The sequence below is a fragment of the Hylobates moloch genome, unplaced genomic scaffold (genome assembly GCF_009828535.3).
Source record: "Hylobates moloch isolate HMO894 unplaced genomic scaffold, HMol_V3 SCAFFOLD_16, whole genome shotgun sequence".
NCBI lineage: Eukaryota > Metazoa > Chordata > Mammalia > Primates > Hylobatidae > Hylobates > Hylobates moloch.
The window spans coordinates 35,722,594-35,743,119 of NW_026652291.1; the positions used below are offsets into that span (position 1 = coordinate 35,722,594).

At 44.5% G+C, this 20,526-nt stretch overlaps 1 protein-coding gene across 1 annotated transcript in view; it reads right to left on the minus strand.

Moving 5' to 3' along the window:
- SUSD6 (sushi domain containing 6) overlaps positions 1 to 20,526 on the minus strand; it is a 106,097-nt gene that overhangs the window by 54,031 nt on the left and 31,540 nt on the right. Inside the window, exon 2 of the mRNA XM_032135068.2 lies at positions 4,765 to 4,965. Coding sequence (XP_031990959.1) covers positions 4,765 to 4,885 — 121 coding nt within the window. The 5' untranslated portion in view covers positions 4,886 to 4,965. The remainder of the gene's footprint in view (positions 1 to 4,764; positions 4,966 to 20,526) is intronic.

Here is a 20,526-nt window from a genome sequence, read left to right on the forward strand (position 1 = left end):
CCACCTGCCAACATCTCTCTGCTACAGGCTAAAGCCAAGTCATCTCCCAGAGAACCTAGTTCTCAACACTTTCCATTTTCAATGAAAACTAATGGCCTGGCTTTCTGTCATGTAGAAATGCAGATGGCTGTTTTCCCTGCTATTCTAAAATTGTTTTAGGTGATTGTGTGATGTTTAACATGGGCTAACATGTCATGGCAACATTTTAAGGTGAAAAAAATCAGCAACAAGTAAAATACTGAGTTTGTTTAGTAAATAAGCTCAGGAAAGAAAGAGAATGCAAACAAAACCTTTTATGAGTCAGCAAGCCAGTTGGATTGAGATCAAACTGCGCAAACATGAGCTTTCTGGAAAGCAATGGGGATTCCTGAAGTAAATTAATCCCTCCTTACTGGTCAAATTTGATAACTGCTTCAAAAATCTCTTATCCCCAACTCAAATAGTACTTTGCACCTTAAGTTTTGTGTTTCAATGACAGCAGAGTATCATCTGCATAAAAAGTCTACTGCACCTCGTAACTCAACAGTAGGTCACATACCAATTCTGTTGTTGTTATTTGGGAATTACGTCACACACTTCATTTTATATGCCAAGTGCCTTCCAATCATTTTTATTAGTCTACACAACACCAACTTAACATTCTTAAGGATTATTGTTTCTGTTTTGCAAAAGACACAAAGAGGTCATGTGATTTGCCTCAGGTCATACAGCAAGTTTCTAAAGACTACAGGTAAAATGAAAGACTTGGAGACCTGAGAAAGGCTGCTACAGAGAAGAGATCTTAATTCCGCCTAGTCCAAGAAAGGCAAATTGGGTAGCATGTGCATAGATTTTATTTTTAATTCTGGTCTATCCACTGCATGGTGTGACTAGGTGTGAAGAATAAGATATGCTTCCTTTTGTCACTCTTAAAAAGGAAACTTATCAATAATTCTCCCCATTTAAAGGAATGACCAAGGGAAAGCTGGACCCAATGCCTCTCTAACACCTTTTCTGCTATAACTGCAAATCTCGAGCTGTAGATGAGAGAAACCAGTATGGAAACTGAACTTTAAACATGATGTAATTTTACTTCAGAACTCTCAAGTACCTCTTCATACATGATTCTTCCTACCTTAGACTGTGATCAAAACTGTGACATTTGATGATGAGATGATACAGATTATGATGACTGTGGTATCTACGACCAGAGACAATGCAGACAAATTGTCTCCAGAGGATGCCCACTTACCTATGTCTAGTGGGATTCTCAGAGTCATGAATGTGCATGTACACACGCATATAGCCAGGGTCTACTACAGCCCACTGGATAGCAAGGCTGTATATTTTACAAGCACCCATTTAAAAATGTCTCTGAAGTGGGTGTTCAGGAGCAGCTGTAAGAACAGGAAAGAAATGCAAGAAGGAGGCCAGGCACAGTGGTTCACACCTATAATCCCAGCACTTTGGAAGGCAGAGGGGAGAGGATCACTTCAGCCCAGGAGTTCGAGATCAGCCTGGGCAACATAAAAAAATTTTTTTTAATTAGCTGGGCATGGTGGTGTATGCCTATGGTCCCAGCTACTCCGGAGGCTGAGGTGGGAAGACTGCTTGAGCCTGGGAGGTCAAGGCTGCAGTGAGCTATGATTGTACCACTGCACTCCAGCCTGGCAACAGAGTAAGACCTCATCTCTAAAATAAATAAAAAGAAAAAGGAAAAAGAAACACAAGAAGAGGAAAAGAGGCTTTTCCTGAATTAAAATGCCTTTCCTCGGCTTCAGAGTATCTGAGATCCTGGTTTCTGGACAAGCCTGCTTGGCATGCTGCTTATGGCAGGCACGGCCATATAGGTGTGCTTTGGGTTTCAGGCCTAGAAAGGGCACCTCCTCCCCTAGAAGCCACTCCAAAGAAAGGGAAAAACATTGGTAGCAACTTAGTACACTGGATCTAAGCAAAGGTGAACCCCTTTCCCCTGCCAGTACACATGTTTTATGGGGAGTAGAAAAGACTTGGAGGTTGGGGTGGCAGGGAAGGAGCATTCTTTCAGGTGGGGGAGGGGAAAGAAAACAGAGCCATCCTGGTCTGAGCCCACACTATAAACAGACACATTTTTCCACAGTGGAAAATAATAATCCCTTTATCCAGCCAGTATGGAACCTGATAATGGATTTCGGACCTTGAGTGGGAAGCTGGGAAGGTGTGGGTAGTTGGAAAATGAGGTGGGGAATGGGAGGGATGAGGCCAACAAAAGGGAAGGTAGGGGTAAGTAGGATAGCTTAATGACACTAAAGAGGCTTCAGACACTTAAGGCAGACATTCTGCCACTAACACCACACGCCAGGGCAGTTCCTTAGAGGAGCCTTGGAAGAGGCAGGTCACAGTGGTATGCCAGGCACCAGGCTAGGTCCTAGCCCTACAATTAGCTGTGAGATTCTGGGCAGCAAGTGCACAGTTCTCTGAAGCCCAAGCTAGTTTTGACTAGTCCTTCCTTCCTTCCTGCTCTGACAGTCATTCCATTCATGTGCATACTTATTGAGCACCATTTGTTCTGGGCTGGGGGAGAATCTCTTTTACAAAGACCCAAATATTTTAAAGCCTCAAAATTTTAGGCTTTTCAGGCCACATGGTCTTTGTCATAACGACTCAACTCTGCCACTGTAGCACAAAAGCAGCCATAGACAATATATACATGAATGAGCACTGCTGTGTTCCAATAAAACTTTATAGACATTGAAATTTAAGTTTCACATACATTTTTACACGTCATGAAATATCTTTCTGATTTTTCCAACCATTTAAAAATATAAACAGTTAACTGGAAGGTTCTACAAAAGCAGATGGCAGGTAGGATTTGGCCTGTGGGCCAGTTTGCCAACTTCTGCTCTAAAGACACGGTGGTGAATAAGAGAGTCACCACACTTTGTGGTTCTGCAACTAGCACTTCTAGAGGCCTCCTCTGGTTTTGGGGTGACCCTATGAAAGGAAGCTCTGCTTCATTTTGTTGCACATTGGTGCAGCCTGGTCTTCTCTTCCTTTGAAACCTCATATAACCATGATGGCCACATTGTGGGGTCCCAATCATCATGGCCTCCCGGGTTGTGCCAGGGGCTCCTCATGACTAGGGAGAAAAGGCTTGGGTTCCAAGTGTCAGAATGGGATGGAAGGAAAGGCACATCTATATGCTGGTAGTGGAGAAGGCTACAATGAACAAAAAAATCTGTAATTGTTTCTTCCAACAATTCAGAAAAGAAAAAAAAAAAAGATTAGCTGAGACTCTGACATTATCTGTTTATGTTGGGTAAGTGGGTGGTGGAAGCTGATAGAGAATGAAAGAAGTAGCACTGAACTGTGGAGGCTCTACAGCCACAATATACCACTCCCCTACTGTCCCCACCAAGTCCCCTTCCAGGATCTAGTTCTGAGATCCCTCTCCAGGAAGCACTGGCCAAGGAAACTGCCATGTATGTGTTTCTAATAAAGTCCAGTAGGAACACCAGTACTGGTGAGTTCAATGATGATTCTGGAGTGTAGACACAGAGGTAGGTTGTGGCACACCACCCAGAGGCCTACTGTACACACCCAAACATGTCCTTTCTAAAAGGACATTTTGTCTAGAAGATCACACAAAGACTGCCTAGAAGGGTCTCTGGAGCACTGTTGAAGGCAACAAGGGCTGTACAAACTCAAAAAGGTTCAATGGGCTGAGCACCTGGCTCACACCTGTAATCCCAACATTTTGGGAGGCCAAGGCGGGTGGATCACCTGAGGTCAGGAATTCAAGACCAGCCTGGCCAACATGGTGAAACCCTGTCTACTAAATAATAAAAAAATTAGCTAGGTGTGGTGGCATGAGCCTGTAGTCCCAGCTACTCAGGAGGCTCAGGCAGAAGAATCGCTGGAACCCGGGAGGCAGAGGTTGCAGTGAGCCACGATCGTGCCACTGCACTCCAGCCTGGACAACAGAGTGAGACTCTCTGAAAACAAACAAACGAACAAACAAAAAGGCTGAATGGTGCATGTCTAGCCCCTGCTAGGGCCCGTCCAGCTCACCATCTTCAACCACAAAGTCCTTAGAATCATGAAAGTATTTACTGAGGGACAAAGAAGTGACTTTAAATGTTATTCCGGGTAAACCCATTCATCTGACAGAGGGAAAAACTGAGCCCTAGAATGGTTAAGTGGCTTGCCCAAGATCAGAACATTTTCAGTGACCGAGTCTTATTTTCACTATATTACAATACTTCAACTATCCACTCATTCTGAGAAAAAGCACAGAAAGACGAACAAACAAAAGACAGCTAACAATCATTATATACTTATTTTATTACCTCAATCTTCACAACCACCCAATGAGGTAGGTACTATTATTATCCCATTCTGCGGCTGAGGAAACAGAGGCTTGCAGCAGTAAAATAACTTGTTCAGAGTCACAGGGCAAGCAAGTAGTGAGAATGGGCACTGAACACAGGCAGTCTGATTCCAAAGTCTGTCCCCTTAACCTGCATATTGTGCTCTGAACCCTACACCTCTGTCTTCCTGATGATGATTATGGCTGGCGGAGAGGCGTGACAAGGTTACCACCAGCAGGCTCCCACATGCCCCTCCAGGTGACTCATTAGACCCCAGAAGGACTGACTCCCTGCTATATTTACCACAACACAAAAGCCCTCCACCCTCTGCTCTCCCTGAAACTGCCTGCCAGGAGGAGAGTCCCCTGTCCTGGTCTTCGAGAGAAACAATGGTATTAAATATTTTCCCACCCACACACAGCAGGTCAGGACTTACCGGAAGCAAGTCCGTCTCCAAGCAGGGTGCAAAGGATCACCAGCGGAAGGAACACTCCATGTCCCACGGAGGCCACGGCAAACACTGAGGTGCTCTTTGGTGCTATCCTGCCATGGCACATCTTTTATCCGTCCAAGTTTTTTTGAAAAGAAAAAATTTAAAATCCAGAAGAATCCTAAAGTCGGCTGGGAGCCAATTCACCTGTAACAAACAAACAAGGACATAAAGTGAAAACTTCAGCCATAAGTTAGTTGAAAGCAGCCACTTTGGTAAGGAAGCCATAATTACACACAAAGTTGAGAGAATTCTAGCAACTATTCGAATCCCTGCTGCCAGGAGAGGCAAGCACAGAAGTGGCTTTTCAACTTCTCCCTGGGGAAACAAGGCCTGCAGCGTGCAGAAGCCAGGAGGTGAGCTCTGTCTCACCTGGATGGCAGTCAGGCACAGCAGGGCTTTCAGAAACTGCCCAGCTCTGCCCCACCGCCTGCCTGGAGGCTCCAGCAGAGAGGCGGCTATTGACACAGAGCTGCTACACCCAAGTCAGGCTTTGCCTTTGCCACTTGGACTCAGAACAAGTTCAACTAACCAAAAGGAAAAAAAAAGAGAGAGAGAACACGTGTCGTAAAGAGAGAATACACCGCCTAGAGAAGGAATGCAGCAGTGGGAGCTGAGGGCCCCAGCCTGCTTGCTAAACTGCCAAAGGCTGATGAGCCGGAGGATCTGACTCGACAGCCGTGAATCTCAAAAATTGACTAATTAATCAAGGCTCACCCAACACACCTGTGACCACATTCTGCTCGCTGTCCCTGAAAAAGATGAGGCAGGGGGAGGCATGGAGAATGGGCTGCAATTGCTAATTAGCCCTACCACCCACCCACTCTAGTTCAGACAAAGACTTCAGAAAAATAGGAATCAGTAGAGAGAGAGAGAGAGAGAGAGAGAGAGAGACAGAGACAGAGACAGAGACAGAGAGTGTGTGTATCAGAGGTCAAGACTTTAAAGATTCTTTTCTATAAGCCTTTAGGGAGGCAACTGGGTTGACGATACATTACAATACATTATGGTGTGGGCCTATTATATTTCAGTTAACTTATTTAATTTCATTTGCCAGTTATTTTAGTTTATAACAGGTATTCCATATAATATTACACTTCTTTTTTTTAAGTTACACACACACACCCCCTTCTCCATTAATAAGGCTTTATATGCATAGATTAGGGATTCTGCCATCTATAACCCTAATAAAGGATGCCCCTGGGACTCTGCCAGGGATATTACCCAGATCTGATTTTGTTTTTTTTTTTGAGACAGAGTCTTGCTCTGTTGCCCAGGCTAGAGTGCAATGGCACAATCTTGGCTCACTGCAACCTCCACCTCCCGGCTTCAAGTGATTCTCCTGCCTCAGCCTCCCAAGTAGCTGGGATTACAGGTGCCCACCACCACACCCAGCTAATTTTTGTATTTTTAGTAGAGATAGGGTTTCACCATGTTGGCCAGGCTGGTCTCAAACTCCTGACCTCAAGTGATCCATCATCTCAGCCTCCCAAAGTGCTGGGATTACGGGCGTGAACCACTGCACCTGGTACCAAATCTGATTTTAATCTGTGTCTGAAGCGTGACTCAGGCCTACTGTCCCCTCCTCTTAAAGAGGGTAACTGAAAACAGCAATGTAAGTTGTCTCTGTCCAAAACAAGACTCTCTGTGAGAGCTGTCAAAGGTTCATGAACAGAGCTGACCACTGGTCCTCACCCATTTCCCGCTAATAATTGTGACTATAGCAGTCTTCTGTCCCCAGGTTTCACCCAGACTCCAGTTCGAGCCTTTAAAACTGTAGAACAGGGATGGTTCATGTAGAGGTCTGGGATGGAGTCTGTGAGTGACCACCAAACAGTACACAAAACTGTGTGTCAAATGTGTGCCCATTTAAATGGCTAAGAACAGTAAAGTCAGAATGCCTGGATTCAAATCTGCTTCCTTATTATGACCTTGTGGTCAAGTCATATAACCTCTCTTAGCCTTAGTTTCCTCATCTGTAAAATGGGGATAGTAACCACCCTAACTTCGTAGAGTTGATGTAAGGATTAGGATAGACAAAGTGCCTGGCAAAGTGCTTGGTGCTTTGTAAGTCCTCAGTAAACACTGGCTGCTGTTGCTGTTGTAATCATTAATAAGACCTGCACAGCAGGGGCCTTAGAGTTCCTCAAGTTCCACCATCTCATTTGACAGATGCCAAATCAAGGTCCAAAGTGGTTAAGGGATATACTCAGAGGCCCCAGTTGGTCAGTGACAGAATTGGCAATGGGCCCTTTGGTGTTGCTGTTTTAGGTGCAGCCACACCAGGTAACCCCACCGGGCAGTTGTCATCCCCTCGAGGCAATAACCAGTGGATCATCAAGAATGACACCTGCATGTGCCACATCACAGCACATGCATAAAAAATATTTAAGCAGTGAATAAATGAGGCCACATAAGGTAGTGCTTAGCTGTTTTGTGCATAAGTGGTGGTAGTCAGGAAAGACTACCTAGGAGGTGATGCTGAGTCCTAAAGGATGTGAGAGGGAGGGAGGGAGAGAGGGAGGGAGGGAGGGAAGACTGGAGGAAGATGGAGGGAGGGAAGAATGGAGGAAGAATGGAGGAAGAGGAAGGGAAAGGAAAGGAAAAGAGGAAGGAAGGAAAAGAAAAAAGAGGAAGCACCAAATACAAGTGGATCAGAGTACTATGGGGGCACATTACTCCTGGCAGAGGCTGGAGGCAGGGGCTAAGCAGAGGGGTTTAAACTTTACCCTTACAAGGATTCTAAACAGGGAAATTATAAGACTAAACTCATTTAGGAAGATCATACTGGCAGGGATTTTAGAGGATTTTGGTGGGGGTTGAGGGGGCAGGCAAGGGAAGAGTGGTGGGGCCAGCCAAATGGTAAAGAATCTTAAATTTAATTTTTTGGCGCGTTTTTTGGTTTGTTTTTTAAGAGACAGGGTCTCACTCTGTCATCCAGGCTGGAAGGCAGTGGTGTGAGCACAGCTCACCTGAACCCCTGGGCTCAAGCAATCCTTCTGCTTCAGCATCCCAAGTAGCTGGGACTATAGGAGCACGCCACCACACCTAACTTTTTTTTTTTTTTTTAAAGACAGAGGGTGTCTCACTATGTTGCCCAGGCTGGTCTCAAACTTCTGGCCTCAAGTGATCCTCCTAACTCAGCCTCCCAAAGGGCTGAAATTAGAGGGATGAGCCACTCTGCCTGGCTAGCATTTTATAATCAATATAGAATCCTTCAGAGAGCAACTTGTTAATATCTATTCCAAACAAATGCACATATACTCTGACTTATCAGTTCTAGAATGTGCCCTAAGAAATCACATGTGCAATGACATATATGAAAGATATTCATGTATTATTTGTAAAGGCAAAAGACTGAAGTAACCTAAAAGTTCATGAAAGGGGAGTACTTAAATAAGTTACAGTACATCCAGTATAATGGAATACCGTACAGTGGTTTAAAAAGAATAGGGCACTTCAACCTATGCTAATATGGAATGACTTCTAAAATTAGTACGTGAAAAAAATAACCTGTGTATATGCATGTATTTTTAAAAGACACACAAACACATACCCCTATAAGCACTGAAAAACTCACCTGGAATAAAGCATAAGAAATTGGTAACTGCCGGGCACAGTGGCTCACGCCTATAATCCCAGCACTTTGGGAGGCCGAGGCGGGTGGATCACGAGGTGAGGAGTTCAAGGCCAGTCTGGCCAAAATGGTGAAACCCCGTCTCTACTAAATATACAAAAATTAGCCAAGTGTGGTGGCGGGCACCTGTAATCCCAGCTATTCAGGAGGCTGAGGCAGGAGAATCGCTTGAACCCAGGAGGCGGAGGTTGTGGTGAGCCGATATCGTGCCACTGCACTCCAGCCTGGGTGACAGAGTGAGACTCTGTTTCACAAAAAAAAAAAAAAAAGAAAGAAAAAAATAGAAATTGGTAACTAATGATTGCCTTCAGGGAGAGGAACTGAGTGGTTAACGGGGAAGGAGAAAAACATTTTTCACTGCATATATTCCCTTTTACTATATTGAGTGTTGTACTTTGTACATGTATTATCTATTCAAACAAAATATAAAGTTAATGTAGCAAGGCCTTCCTATAGACCACCTGTCTCCTCTCTCAACAAACTGCCATTAAAACAAATCTCGAAAACCCAATTGCTCCCTCTCCCAGGAATAGAGTCATTTTAGGAGCTCAGCACAAGGGTCATCTAGAGTAATTCTTTCCTGACACTTCACACCACACCCACCTCCAACGTAGAAATGACCCCTTCTTACCTTGCTATGACCGTACCTTTAACAGGTTATTATATCTATTTGTTTATCTGTCTCACCACACCAGGCTGAGACTTCCTTGAAGGCAGGGACAGTGAATTACTCAACTCGGAATCTTCAATAGCCAGCACAAGGCCTGGCATCTGACAGGCAGGTAGCAAAGGTTTGTCAAAATCATGAATACTGTGGGGAGGAGCCGGTATGAAAATGGAGCAGACAAGATGTACATGTATGAGTTCCCGATCGGTTTTAGGTTTTTTGTTAATTTGTTTTTGGTTTTGTTTTGCAGGAACAGCTGGCTCCTCCCTTACTGCTTAAGCAGCTACCTGAGTCAAGGAACCAATTCCACCCTGAAGCCTAAGACGGCACAGGTGCAGAACAGACGGGGTGATGGAAATGAGGGCTTTGCAAAGAAAAGATAAATAGAAGGTAGGCAGTGGGGTGTTTATATGTAAGGCTAGGCCAAGGGTTACTGCTTCAGAAATAAAACAGAGGAAAGCTAACTCCTAAATCTCCAAAGTATTACCCAGAATGGGAGAACCCAGCTACTGTGGAGAAAAGGCCACACTATAAATCTAATCATTTTAAGAAATGATCTGCCTTGAATATAGAATTTAAAAAAACAAGACTTGTCCTTGGATTGTGGCTTTAGTACACCAAACAACAACAAAAAAATTTCACTAGGTATTCATTACCCCTAGAGAAATACTGAGGCTAAAACTTTGTTTAAAAAAAAGAATCCATTTCACTTCAGTATTCCTTTGGCATGTTAGTGACTACCTCTCCTAATTAAAAAAAATTATCACTGAAGAGGAACCTAGAACTAAGCATCAAGTTCAAAACTAGCACTCGGCCATCCTCACAAGGAATATCACATCTGAACTTAGAGGTGAGACAGAGGAGAGGGCCTCAATGACTCAGTCCCACTTCTGCCACCAGCTAGGGAGCTGGTCATGAAGGCTCTCTGCCTTCTGTTTCCACATCTGAAAAAGGCTCTAAGGCCACGGAATTCTTCACCGCTTCTACCCTTCTCTTGCTGTAATTCATCTCTTACCCCAGTAGCCGGCGTTCCTCTTCAAAACACAGATGAGGAGAGTCACCCTTCTGATTTTATTTCTTGGGAACTAGTGCTGCTACCCCAACAGCTGGTGGTAGCAGGAGGCCTCAGCTCGACTGTCAGCCCCAAAAGGGCAGCCTCTCCCACCTCTGTAAACCTAGAACATCAACAGCTGGGTGACTGCCCTGCTGAATGTGATGTCATGGACACTCACTTCCTGTCCATAAGTTCCTCCAATGAGGAAGAACACTGCCCTCAAGCCACAGCTCTGACCTTGAGGAAGTCACTTACTTCATCTCTGCCCGTTTCCTCATTTGTAAAATGGGGCTGTTACTTGCTTTGACTATCTCCCTAGACTCTGTTGAGGCGCAAAAGGAACAAAATACGAGGAAATGCTTTGTAAACTAGAAACACCTGGGGCTTATGTTTACTGTCTTAGCCAGAAGCCAAGACAGCAGAGGGCTGAGAAATGATGACATGCATGGTGGGCTTCTGGTGTTAAGGGCCTGCAACACAAGCCCAAAGTTCACATGGTTTACTTGCTTGTTGTTGCCACAGATGCTTCCAGGTTAACCCAAGAGCCTGCTAATAAGATTAAAGGTGCCCTGGAGTCACCTTCAAAAATGGCTCTGGCCTTGGGAGGCAAGAGCAGCAGCAGCTGGGGCCAGCCAGGAACCAGCCAGGGCCCCTGTTCCCTAGGCAGCCAGGGCCCAGATTTCCTCAGTAGCCTGGCTACCCTGGGGCCCACCCCTGCTGAGAATGCCATAGACCTGCTGAAGGTGCAAGGTCATCTCACACTATCAAACTCTTCTCCTGAAGGCAAGGGGGCTTGACTCCTGATTCAGTCAAGCGTGGCTCCCAGGTGCTGCGTGGGTAAAGTCAGACTTCGTTTACATGTAATTTTTATTTTTATTTATTTATTTTTTCGAGACAGAGTCTCGCTCTGTTGCCCAGGCTGGAGTGCAGTGGGAGTGGCACAATCTTGGGTCACGGCAGCCTTCGCCTCCTGGGTTCAAGTGATTCTTGTGCCTCAGCCTCCTGAGTAGCTGGGACTACAGGCGCACGCCACCATGACTGGCTAATTTTTGTATTTTTAGTAGAGACAGGGTTTTGCCATGTTGATGAAGCTGGTCTCTAACTCCTGACCTCAAGTGATCTGCCTGTCTCGGCCTCTACATGTAATTTTTAGAACAAATGTTTTCCTAAACCATGGCTCCTCTGTCCATTAGTTAAGAGAGGGAACTGGGATAATAAAGCCAACATAAATCCTTTTCTTGCCTCAGACTAATCTAAACAGAGGATAATGGTAGTAGTGGTGAGAATCCAGAACAACAGAGTTTATTCCTTTAATTAACTATGTTCACCAACCTTGATCCTGCCACATGATGAGAAAGGACAAAGAACACTTCCAGAAACATGAACAGAATTTAACCAGCTAATTACATTTCAGGTTGTAATGATAAGAAGTCCTAACACTTTGAAGTCCAAAGTTCCCCAGAGGGGTGTGACAAGTAAGAGAAATGACTAATACAGCCAAAGCTGCCCAGGCCCTTCCTTAACCTCTCTTTCTTCCCTGCAACATCTCCCCTCTGTACTCCTACTTACCCTGAAATGGCCAGGCTACAGCATCAAAAGATATCTAAACACTTATTGGACCTTAATGCCTCCTACCCCCCAAAATTCAGTTATTTATAGATGCCTTCTATCTTCTCCCACTGTGGATCAATGGATTCTTCCAGTCCTACTAACTTCTATATCTTCCCCTTTCCTTTTTGCCACTAACACTTGAGTGCTTCGACAGCCACACATTCTACTGGACTCTGACATCCTTTCAGGCCAGAATATTAACTTATCCATTTCCTTTAATCTCCAGCTCCTACTTGAAAAGGCAAACATCAAACTCCTGTTAAAATCACACGGCCTCCAAATCACAAACATTACCCTCAGCTTTCCTCTTAAGCCACCTAAGCCATTATACAATGTCAGAGGTTTTTTTGAATTGCTTTGATATTCCCTGCGCCCTTGTCTTCCACCCCCAGAATTGCTCACCACATCATCTGGGCATCACGCTTTCCCCAACTTCAGACAACAGTTAAGCCAGCAGACACACTACCAGCCCACCTAAGTCTTCTCTTTAACAAGTCTCTAACACCTCTCTTCTAGCACCTAACAGCAGGATGACTGCAGCAGGGACCTGATCACAGGACAGGAGGGACAGCCTAGGTCCCAGCCACTGAAAAGTGGTTTGGCGTCAGGCAAGTCAGTCAGTCTTCCTGTCTCAGGGGTGAACCTGGATGATCCCAAAAGACCTTTCAGCTGTAAGAAAACTGGAATGTCTTCTAGGGAATAGGAGGGGCCCAAAAGAATTTCCTCTAAAAAGTAAGTTAACACAGGCTCTGACTGGAAGGAAGCAACATTAACTCTATCCTCATTGTTCTGACTGAGCAGCACATTCCCCTACATCTTCCCAAGACGGATCCCTAGCATCCATCTCCCCCTGCACTGCAGCAAACCCAGGACAGCCCACTTTCCCTTTAGGGTTTAATCAATCCATCAGCACATTTGTATGGACTATCCGTACACAGTGCTCCTAAAATGCTTTCCAAAAATAACACACGTCTTAACAACAACAACAACAAAACCCAGCCTCTGCACACTGCAGAGATACAGGGGCCCAGGCAGAAAGGGAGAAAAGATGCAAGAGAGAAAGGCAAGAGAGAACAAATAAGACCGGACAGAAAAACAGGGGAGAGGCAAAGTGCCTGTGAGCAGGAACAATGCCTGTCATAAGTTCCTGACCTGAAGGTAGGAAACCCCTTCTCCAATCCCAGCTTCAACATGACTGAGGGGCCAACCTCGGACAAGCACTTTGCTTCCATGCCTGTTTTCTCGTCAGTAAAACAAAACAGTTGAACTACATATCTCTCAGGGAGGCCAGTATCATGGAAAAATTATGGCAGATATTATCAATTGGGTGGTCTAGGGCAAGTTACTTTCAGTCGCCGTCTGTAAACTGGATAAACGATACCCACCTCATTGGGTTGCTGTGCAGTGAAATGAAGACAAACGTGAGACACGTAGGATGATGTATGAAACAGTGGGTGCTCAAATTCATGCTGGCTAAGCCCCTTCCTGTTCTAACAGGCTGTGACTGACCCCCACTAGACTCCCAAAGGGCACCGTTTCAGCTGGTTTGGAAACACTGCCTGAGACTAGGCTCAAAACACAATGTTAGTTTAGACAAGAGAACAGCCAACAGGTTAAACAAGTGAGCCTCCCACATTCTTTCCTATCAAATTCTAAAAATTTTTTAAAGCACTTAGCAATACCTCCCCTCCAAATTAAACAGCTATTGTTTGTGATTATCCTAAAATAATACTAGTTTCTGGGAGACTAAGGGAATATACACCTACACACACTCATTACCTCATTAAATAGGTGGTATTAGCCCCATTTTACAGATAAATGGAATCCAAGAGGCCTGGAAATCTTTCCTCCTCCTGCTTCCCTAATAGGGCTCCCTGCTCTTTTGTTTTCCAAATAAAAGGTCAAGCTTAGTTCCCATCTTAGTTTGGGGAGAATTTCTCAGTTCAGCCCAAAAGCATGGAAGGCTCTTCCAAACCCTCAGCATCCCTGCCTGGACCAGGAATAGGACAGTCAATCATATCCCTCCCCAAAGGCCACTCACGGTTATTTAACTTTTGTATGCTGCATTTCCGCAGGTAATAAACTCCTGCAGAGACCACCAATTCTCTGCCCCCAAAGTGCTCAACAATACTTCTCGAGTGAATGAGAAAAAAAGGTAAACTCACAAGATATAATTTGTATAAAAAAATACAAAATGGCAAAATAGCAGCATGTATAAAACAAGAGGGAAAAGATTATATAAATCCTGAAATTTTGGCCAGGTAGCAAAACAGATGCTTGGCAGAGGCAACTGTAATTGGTTCCTAGACCCTAGAGATATATCTCATGTGTCATCACATCTCTCTGCTTGGTTCCCATCAGGGCTGAGTGGAACAGGCTTCAATACCCAGTTGGCAAATAAAGTCCGGGAAGCCGATTTGCTAAAGCTGACTTCTTAGGGCTCTGTGTCTCCAATGACTATACTGCAATTCAGCTAATATTCACTGGCTGTCTTCTGTGCAAGGCTTGGGTGATCACAGAGATGAATTGGGGCACAGTTCTTACTCTCAAGGAATTCACAACTTACGTGAGAGGAATTATGTTTATCTATATAACACTGTCAAATTGTTACTACAGCCCCAAAGAAGGTTTTTTAAAAAGTGCTATGAGAACACAGAGGACACAGGAACAAAGACTTCTGATGGGAGTAGGGAGAAGTGAAAGAGAAAGCTTTGAGTTGGACCTTGAACCCATGCACAAATTTAGAGCCCCCAGGACAGTGTTTTGCATACACAGCGCTACTTACAAAGAAAGATAAAGAAATGGAAGAACAACTCACCAAAAATATGGCAGAGAGAGGAGGGGAAAAAAACCTTAATTTTGTCTGCCTACAATCACTGAATGCTGCTGTCTGGTAACAAAAAATGTCTGTCTGTCTATATACCTTCACTCAAAGAATGTTTAGGAGCTAAATTTTGATATTCCGAGTACTTACAGCTATGCAGGAAACACCTCCTCCAGGTCAAAAATAGCAAACCCTAGAGAGCTGGCTGATGCAGTTATGTTTACTTTTTACCATCTCTGTGGATCGTTTTCCAAAGGCCCAGGAGTGGGATGGTATAAACAGGTCTGTGTCACTTCCTGGTTCTCAGGCGTTCTGCTACATTCCCAGTCAGTCTGGGAAAGCTGCCCATTTAAAAATAAACTGTAAAAACTCACCAAAAACCCCAACTCTAAACCATCCTTCCCTCTATTTCATTCAATTTCACTGAAATTAAAAGGATAGTGAGAAATAAGACAAAAATGACCACAGAAAGTGAGTTCTCAGGTCAAAACAAAAAATAGGTGCTCACCTGAGCTCAAGGTCAAGAGACTTGGATTCTACTTGTGTTTCTCCTTTAACTGGAAAACTTGACCTTGAACAAGGAGGCTGCTTCATCTCTCTGCGTGATAGCTACTTCAGCATTCTCTTTACCTCAATGTAGTTATCCAACCTTCCTGGACCTCTATTTCCTTTTATAAAATGGTACTAATAATTCCTATGTCACAGGGATATTTTAAGTATTATATGGGGAAATATTTATAAAGTACATAGCATAGTGCCTGTGACTTAGTAAGTCATCAAAAATAGTAGTTACTATTATATTCATCACCATCTATCATTATTATTGTCATCATCATCTGAAAATGCAGGGCTGGACTAGATGATCTCTACTTGAAGAGCTTCTCTGGTTCCAAATCCTGATATCCTGATTCTTTACTTTTTTTTTCCTGAGATGCTCTGTTGCCCAGGCTGGGGTGCAGTGGCGCAATCTCGGCTCAGGGCAACCTCTGCCGCTCGGGTTCAAGTGATTCTCATGCCTCAGCCACCTGATTAGCTAGAATTACAGGTGTGTGCCACCAAGCCCGACTAATTTTTGTATTTTCAGCAGAGACAGGGTTTCACCATGTTGGCCAGGCTGGTCTCAAACTTCTGGCCTCATGTGATCTGCCTGCCTCGGCCTCCCAAAGTGCTAGGATTACAGGCGTGAGCCAAATGTACCCAGCCCAAATCCTGATTCTTTAAGTCACTTTCTCCTTTTTTCCTTTTTTTTTTTTTTCCCACGGGGTTGGACAGCAAGAAAAGGGAGACAAACTTGGCAAAACGGTTAAATACACATCCTCAGCCTTTATGTTAGAAATACTAGCATACAATTAGGAAATCCATTAGTGAGTGAAATGGGGCATATTGCTATCCCAACCGAAAAGCTTTGCCTATTTCTTGCATTAAACCCATAGCATTGTGGCAAGTTCACCAACAACACACTATCTGTACTCCCATGAGCACCATGGACAACCCCACCTCCACTCCACCAGCCAGCACAATTTGACTTCACCCACCTCACCTTTAACTGTATAAACAAACTTCTCAGCAGTTCCTTAGAGAGCCCTAAAAGATAGCAGAGTGGCCAATCCAACCCTTTCTAATAATGACTAATCCTTCCAACGAAGTATATATCTTTCAAGAGTCTTCCTGATACAATTTCAGTGTGGCCAAAAATCAAATGACCTTCCCAAAAGTTGGTGTAACCAGGAGAATTCAGCTTCACCAAGGCCAAGGGGCTTTTTTTTTTTTTTTTGAGACGGGGTCTCGCTCTGTCACCCAGGCTGGAGTGCAGTGGCGCAATCTCGGCTCACTGCAAGCTCCGCCTCCTGGGTTCACACCATTCTCCTGCCTCAGCCTCTCCGAGTAGCTGGGACTACAGGCGCCCGCCACCACGCCCGGCTAATTTTTTTGTATTTTTAGTAGAAACGGGGTTTCATTGCGGTCTCGATCTCCTGACCTCGTGATCCGCCCGCCTCAGCCTCCCAAAGTGCTGGGATTACAAGCGTGAGCCACTGCGCCCGGCCCAAGGGGCTTAATCGTAATTAAATTTGGATGAAATGAACAAACATTTTCATCCATCCATCCATTCATTCATTCAGTGCCTGTGATGTGCCAAATGCTATAGAAGATATCAAAAACTAATAGGATGGGGTGAGTGAGAACAATAAAGGATGATGCCCGGGGCCGGGCACAGTGGCTCATGCCTGTAATCCTAGCACTTTGGGAAGCCAAGGCGGGTGGATCACGAGGTCAGGAGTTCGAGACCATCCTGGCTAACATGGTGAAACCCCGTCTCTACTAAAAATACAAAAACCAGTCTAGGTGGTGGTGCCTGTAGTCCCAGCTACTAGGGAGGCTGAGGCAGGAGAATGGTGTGAACCTGGGAGGCGGAGCTTGCAGTGAGCCGAGATCGCAGCACTGCACTCCAGCCTGGGCGACAGAGCAAGACGCCGTCTCAAAAAAAAAAAAAAAAAAAAGGAATAAAACTTAAAAAAAAAAAAAAAGCCTAAGTTTTTGGCCTAAGTAACTGCATAAATGGTAGAAGCTACCACAGGAGAAAAAGAATACAGGTGAATAAGCAGGTTTTATCAGGGAACATAATGAATTTCGTTCAGATTATTCTTTAATATGTTGAGCTGGGGGTACCTGAGGGATAATTGGTAGAAAGGTCTAGCAGGCAAATTAGAAATGAATGTGAAACCCTATAGAGCACTCTGAGCTTGGGATGTAGCCCTGGAGTGATCAACCTGTAAGTGACAGTTGAAACCATGCAAAATAGATGAGCTCACCTAGGAAAGAGGGCAGGTTGAGAAGAAAGTCAAGGACGGAATCCTAGGGAGAACGCTAACTTATAATGGGCATACTGAGGAAGGAAAGCCTATGAAAGATACTCCAAAAGGTACATGGAAACCAGGGGCATGTGCAACACAGATGTCAAGAGAGGGACAGAGAGACTCAAGGAAAACATGAGAAGTGGCAGATGCAGCAAAGGCCCAGAAAGACGAAGACTGAAAAAGGCCCACTGGATCTGGCCACTAGAAAATCACTGGTGACCTAATCAAGAACAGTTTTATCAGAGTGGTGAAGGCAGATTATATCAAATTTAACATGAATTAAAAGTGGGAGGCCAGGCACAGTGGCTCACGCTTGTAATCCCAGCACTTTGGGAGGCCAAGGCAGGCGGATCACCTGAGGTCAGGAGCTCCAGACCAGCCTGGCCAACACAGTGAAACCCCATCTCTACTAAAAATACAAAAATTAGCCAGGCGTGGTGGTGCGCACCTGTAGTCCCAGCTACTTGGAAGGCTGAGGCAGGAGAATCGCTTGAAGCAGGGAGGCGGAGGTTGCAGTGAGCTGAGATCGCACCATTGCACTCCAGCCTGGGTGACAGAGCGAGATGCTGTCTCAAAAAAAAAAAAAAAAAAAAAAAAGGTGAGAAAGTGGTCACAATAAGGGCAAAACTATTTGGGGAAGGAGGTGAAAAAGAAGGGAGAAGAAAGACTGGATGACAACTAGAGGGAGTTTGTGTCTTATAAGGTGTACCTTCTCAGTTAACCCAGTGATTTGAGTTAAGGCTTCCTAAATGGTCCAGATAGCTCAGAGATACCCTCCACCCCTTCCATGGAAAGTCTCTCTGAACTAACACTTCCACACTCTATGTTTAGCAAAAGCTAGGTAGAAGTTGGGGATACAGCTTAAAGAGTTTCCTGCTTCCTTAGTGTTTAACAACAACGAAGTCTCTCTACCCCATCATCCCCTCCCTGAAATTGCTACCTCTTCTATAGGATTAATGAATGGAAAAAAATAGCCTAGTGGCAGGGCCAAAGAGGTGACCTTCCCTAATACATCTGAGGCCTTAAGGTTCTCCATACATATGGTCCCAGTTTCTGCCATTTCCCTCCTTTCTACTCAGAAACTAACCTGAGTATTTTCCCCTGAGTTTCAGGTTTAGGATTCCAGGGACATGTCTTTGCCTCCATCTAATGAAGCTTAACAGCCCCAATGAGGTGCACACTCAAGCCAAACAAGATCCTGTCTTCTGGTTCCAAATGTTCTCCATCTTGTGTAACTTCCAGGAAGCCTCCTAATTTATAACCAAACCATGATTCCTCCTGTCCTCTTTATCATAAATTACCCAAACTTCCTGTAAGCTGTCAAGTTTGGACTGTGAAGTACAAGCAAAAATGAGAAGTAGGAACTTGCCCACTGTTCCTTCCCTTTGATTAGCCCCATGCCCCTGCCGCCACCTATACCCTTACCTCACCTTCTAATTGTACAAAGTCCCTCCACCAAGGTCTATATGTTCTAGTTCTAGCCCCAGTCATACTTCCAGTTCCCTGCATGTTGGGCCCTAAATCAGGAATCAAGAAGGAATTTGCTTAAACTAATTCACATAAAGGAGAGTCCTTCAAACATCCAAACAGAGATTCCAAAAGTAATCACAAATTAGGCAAAGTTCAGGCAAAGGCACCAAATGAATAACTTTATAAAATCCAGGCAAATCAGATGAGGACACGTCCTGAGAAAATAATTTTTTTTTTTTTTTTTGAGACGGAGTCTCACTCTGTCGCAAGGCTGGAATGCAGTGGCATAATCTTGGCTCACTGCAACTTCCACCTCCCTGCTTCAGGTGATTCTCCTGCCTCAGCCTCCCAAGTAGCTGGGACTATAGGCACGCGCCCCCACGCCCAGCTAATTTTTGTATTTCTAGAAGAGACAGGGTTTCACCATGTTGGCCAGGATGGTCTCAATCTCTTGACCTCGTGATCCGCCCGCCTCAGCCTACCAAAGTGCTGGGATGACAGGTGTGAGCCACCGCACCCAGCCATAATTAATTAATTAATTCAGGCAACATTCTGGAATATGCTAAAAGGGATTATGATAAACACAGAGAAGATGAAGAAGAAACATCATAAATTAATGAGAGAATTTGATATTTCCCTCCAGACAGGGCTTATGAACTCATTCCTAACATGCTTCTTTCTTAAGGAATTCAGTGCCTATTCAACACATACATTGGGCACCCACATGTACGAGATTCCTTGGGAGGTACAAAGACAGGAAGGAAAAATACGCCCTTAAGAGTTTACAGTCTACTATATATTGTGTGTATATCTATAAGACACAAACACAAATAATTACAACATCAGGTACAAAGTGAAAAGTCATGGGAGATATACAGCCAACGTGTCAAAGATAAAACAGGAAGATAAGCTGGAGTCCAGAAGAGGGAAGTGACAGAGAAAATTACAGTGTCAATCAATGTAGTCTAGTGAATAGTACATAGTCTCTGGAGTCACACAAAAGGGAATTCAAATCCTGACTCTACCTCTAGCTTCTCACAGGGCCTAGGTATGCTGCTTTACTGTTGTGAGCCTCTGTTTGTCACATGTAAAATTGACATAACAGACCTATACTTCACGGAATTACAGAGTCAATGAGCCACACATTTTTGAAATTGAATATAGTATCTGCACAGAATAAGGCCAGGTAAAATGGAGGTGCTCACCCACACACAGAGACTTAATGCTGTCTTTCCTCCCCACACAGGGCTGCCTGGGTCTGACTCATGAATAGGCAGACAGCCAAGCACCTGCTGTTTTCTCACCAATTCTGACTAGTTAGTTCAGTTGTTTGCCCAGGTTTAATGGGACCATGATCAGGAGGTACAGGAAGACTCAAAGTGTATCTGTGTCACATGCAGGTCAGGATGCACAGAATCTTCTGCTAGAAGGTGCAGCATTAGAATATAGGTAAAGTTACAGATTACACCACATTCAGCAAGATACTGGCTATGCTATTCTTTTGGACATAGCAGGTGCTAGATAAATGTTTGGCAAACTGACATGATGTGAATCTGGCTGAATTACCATAAGATTTGTCTAAATGATCCA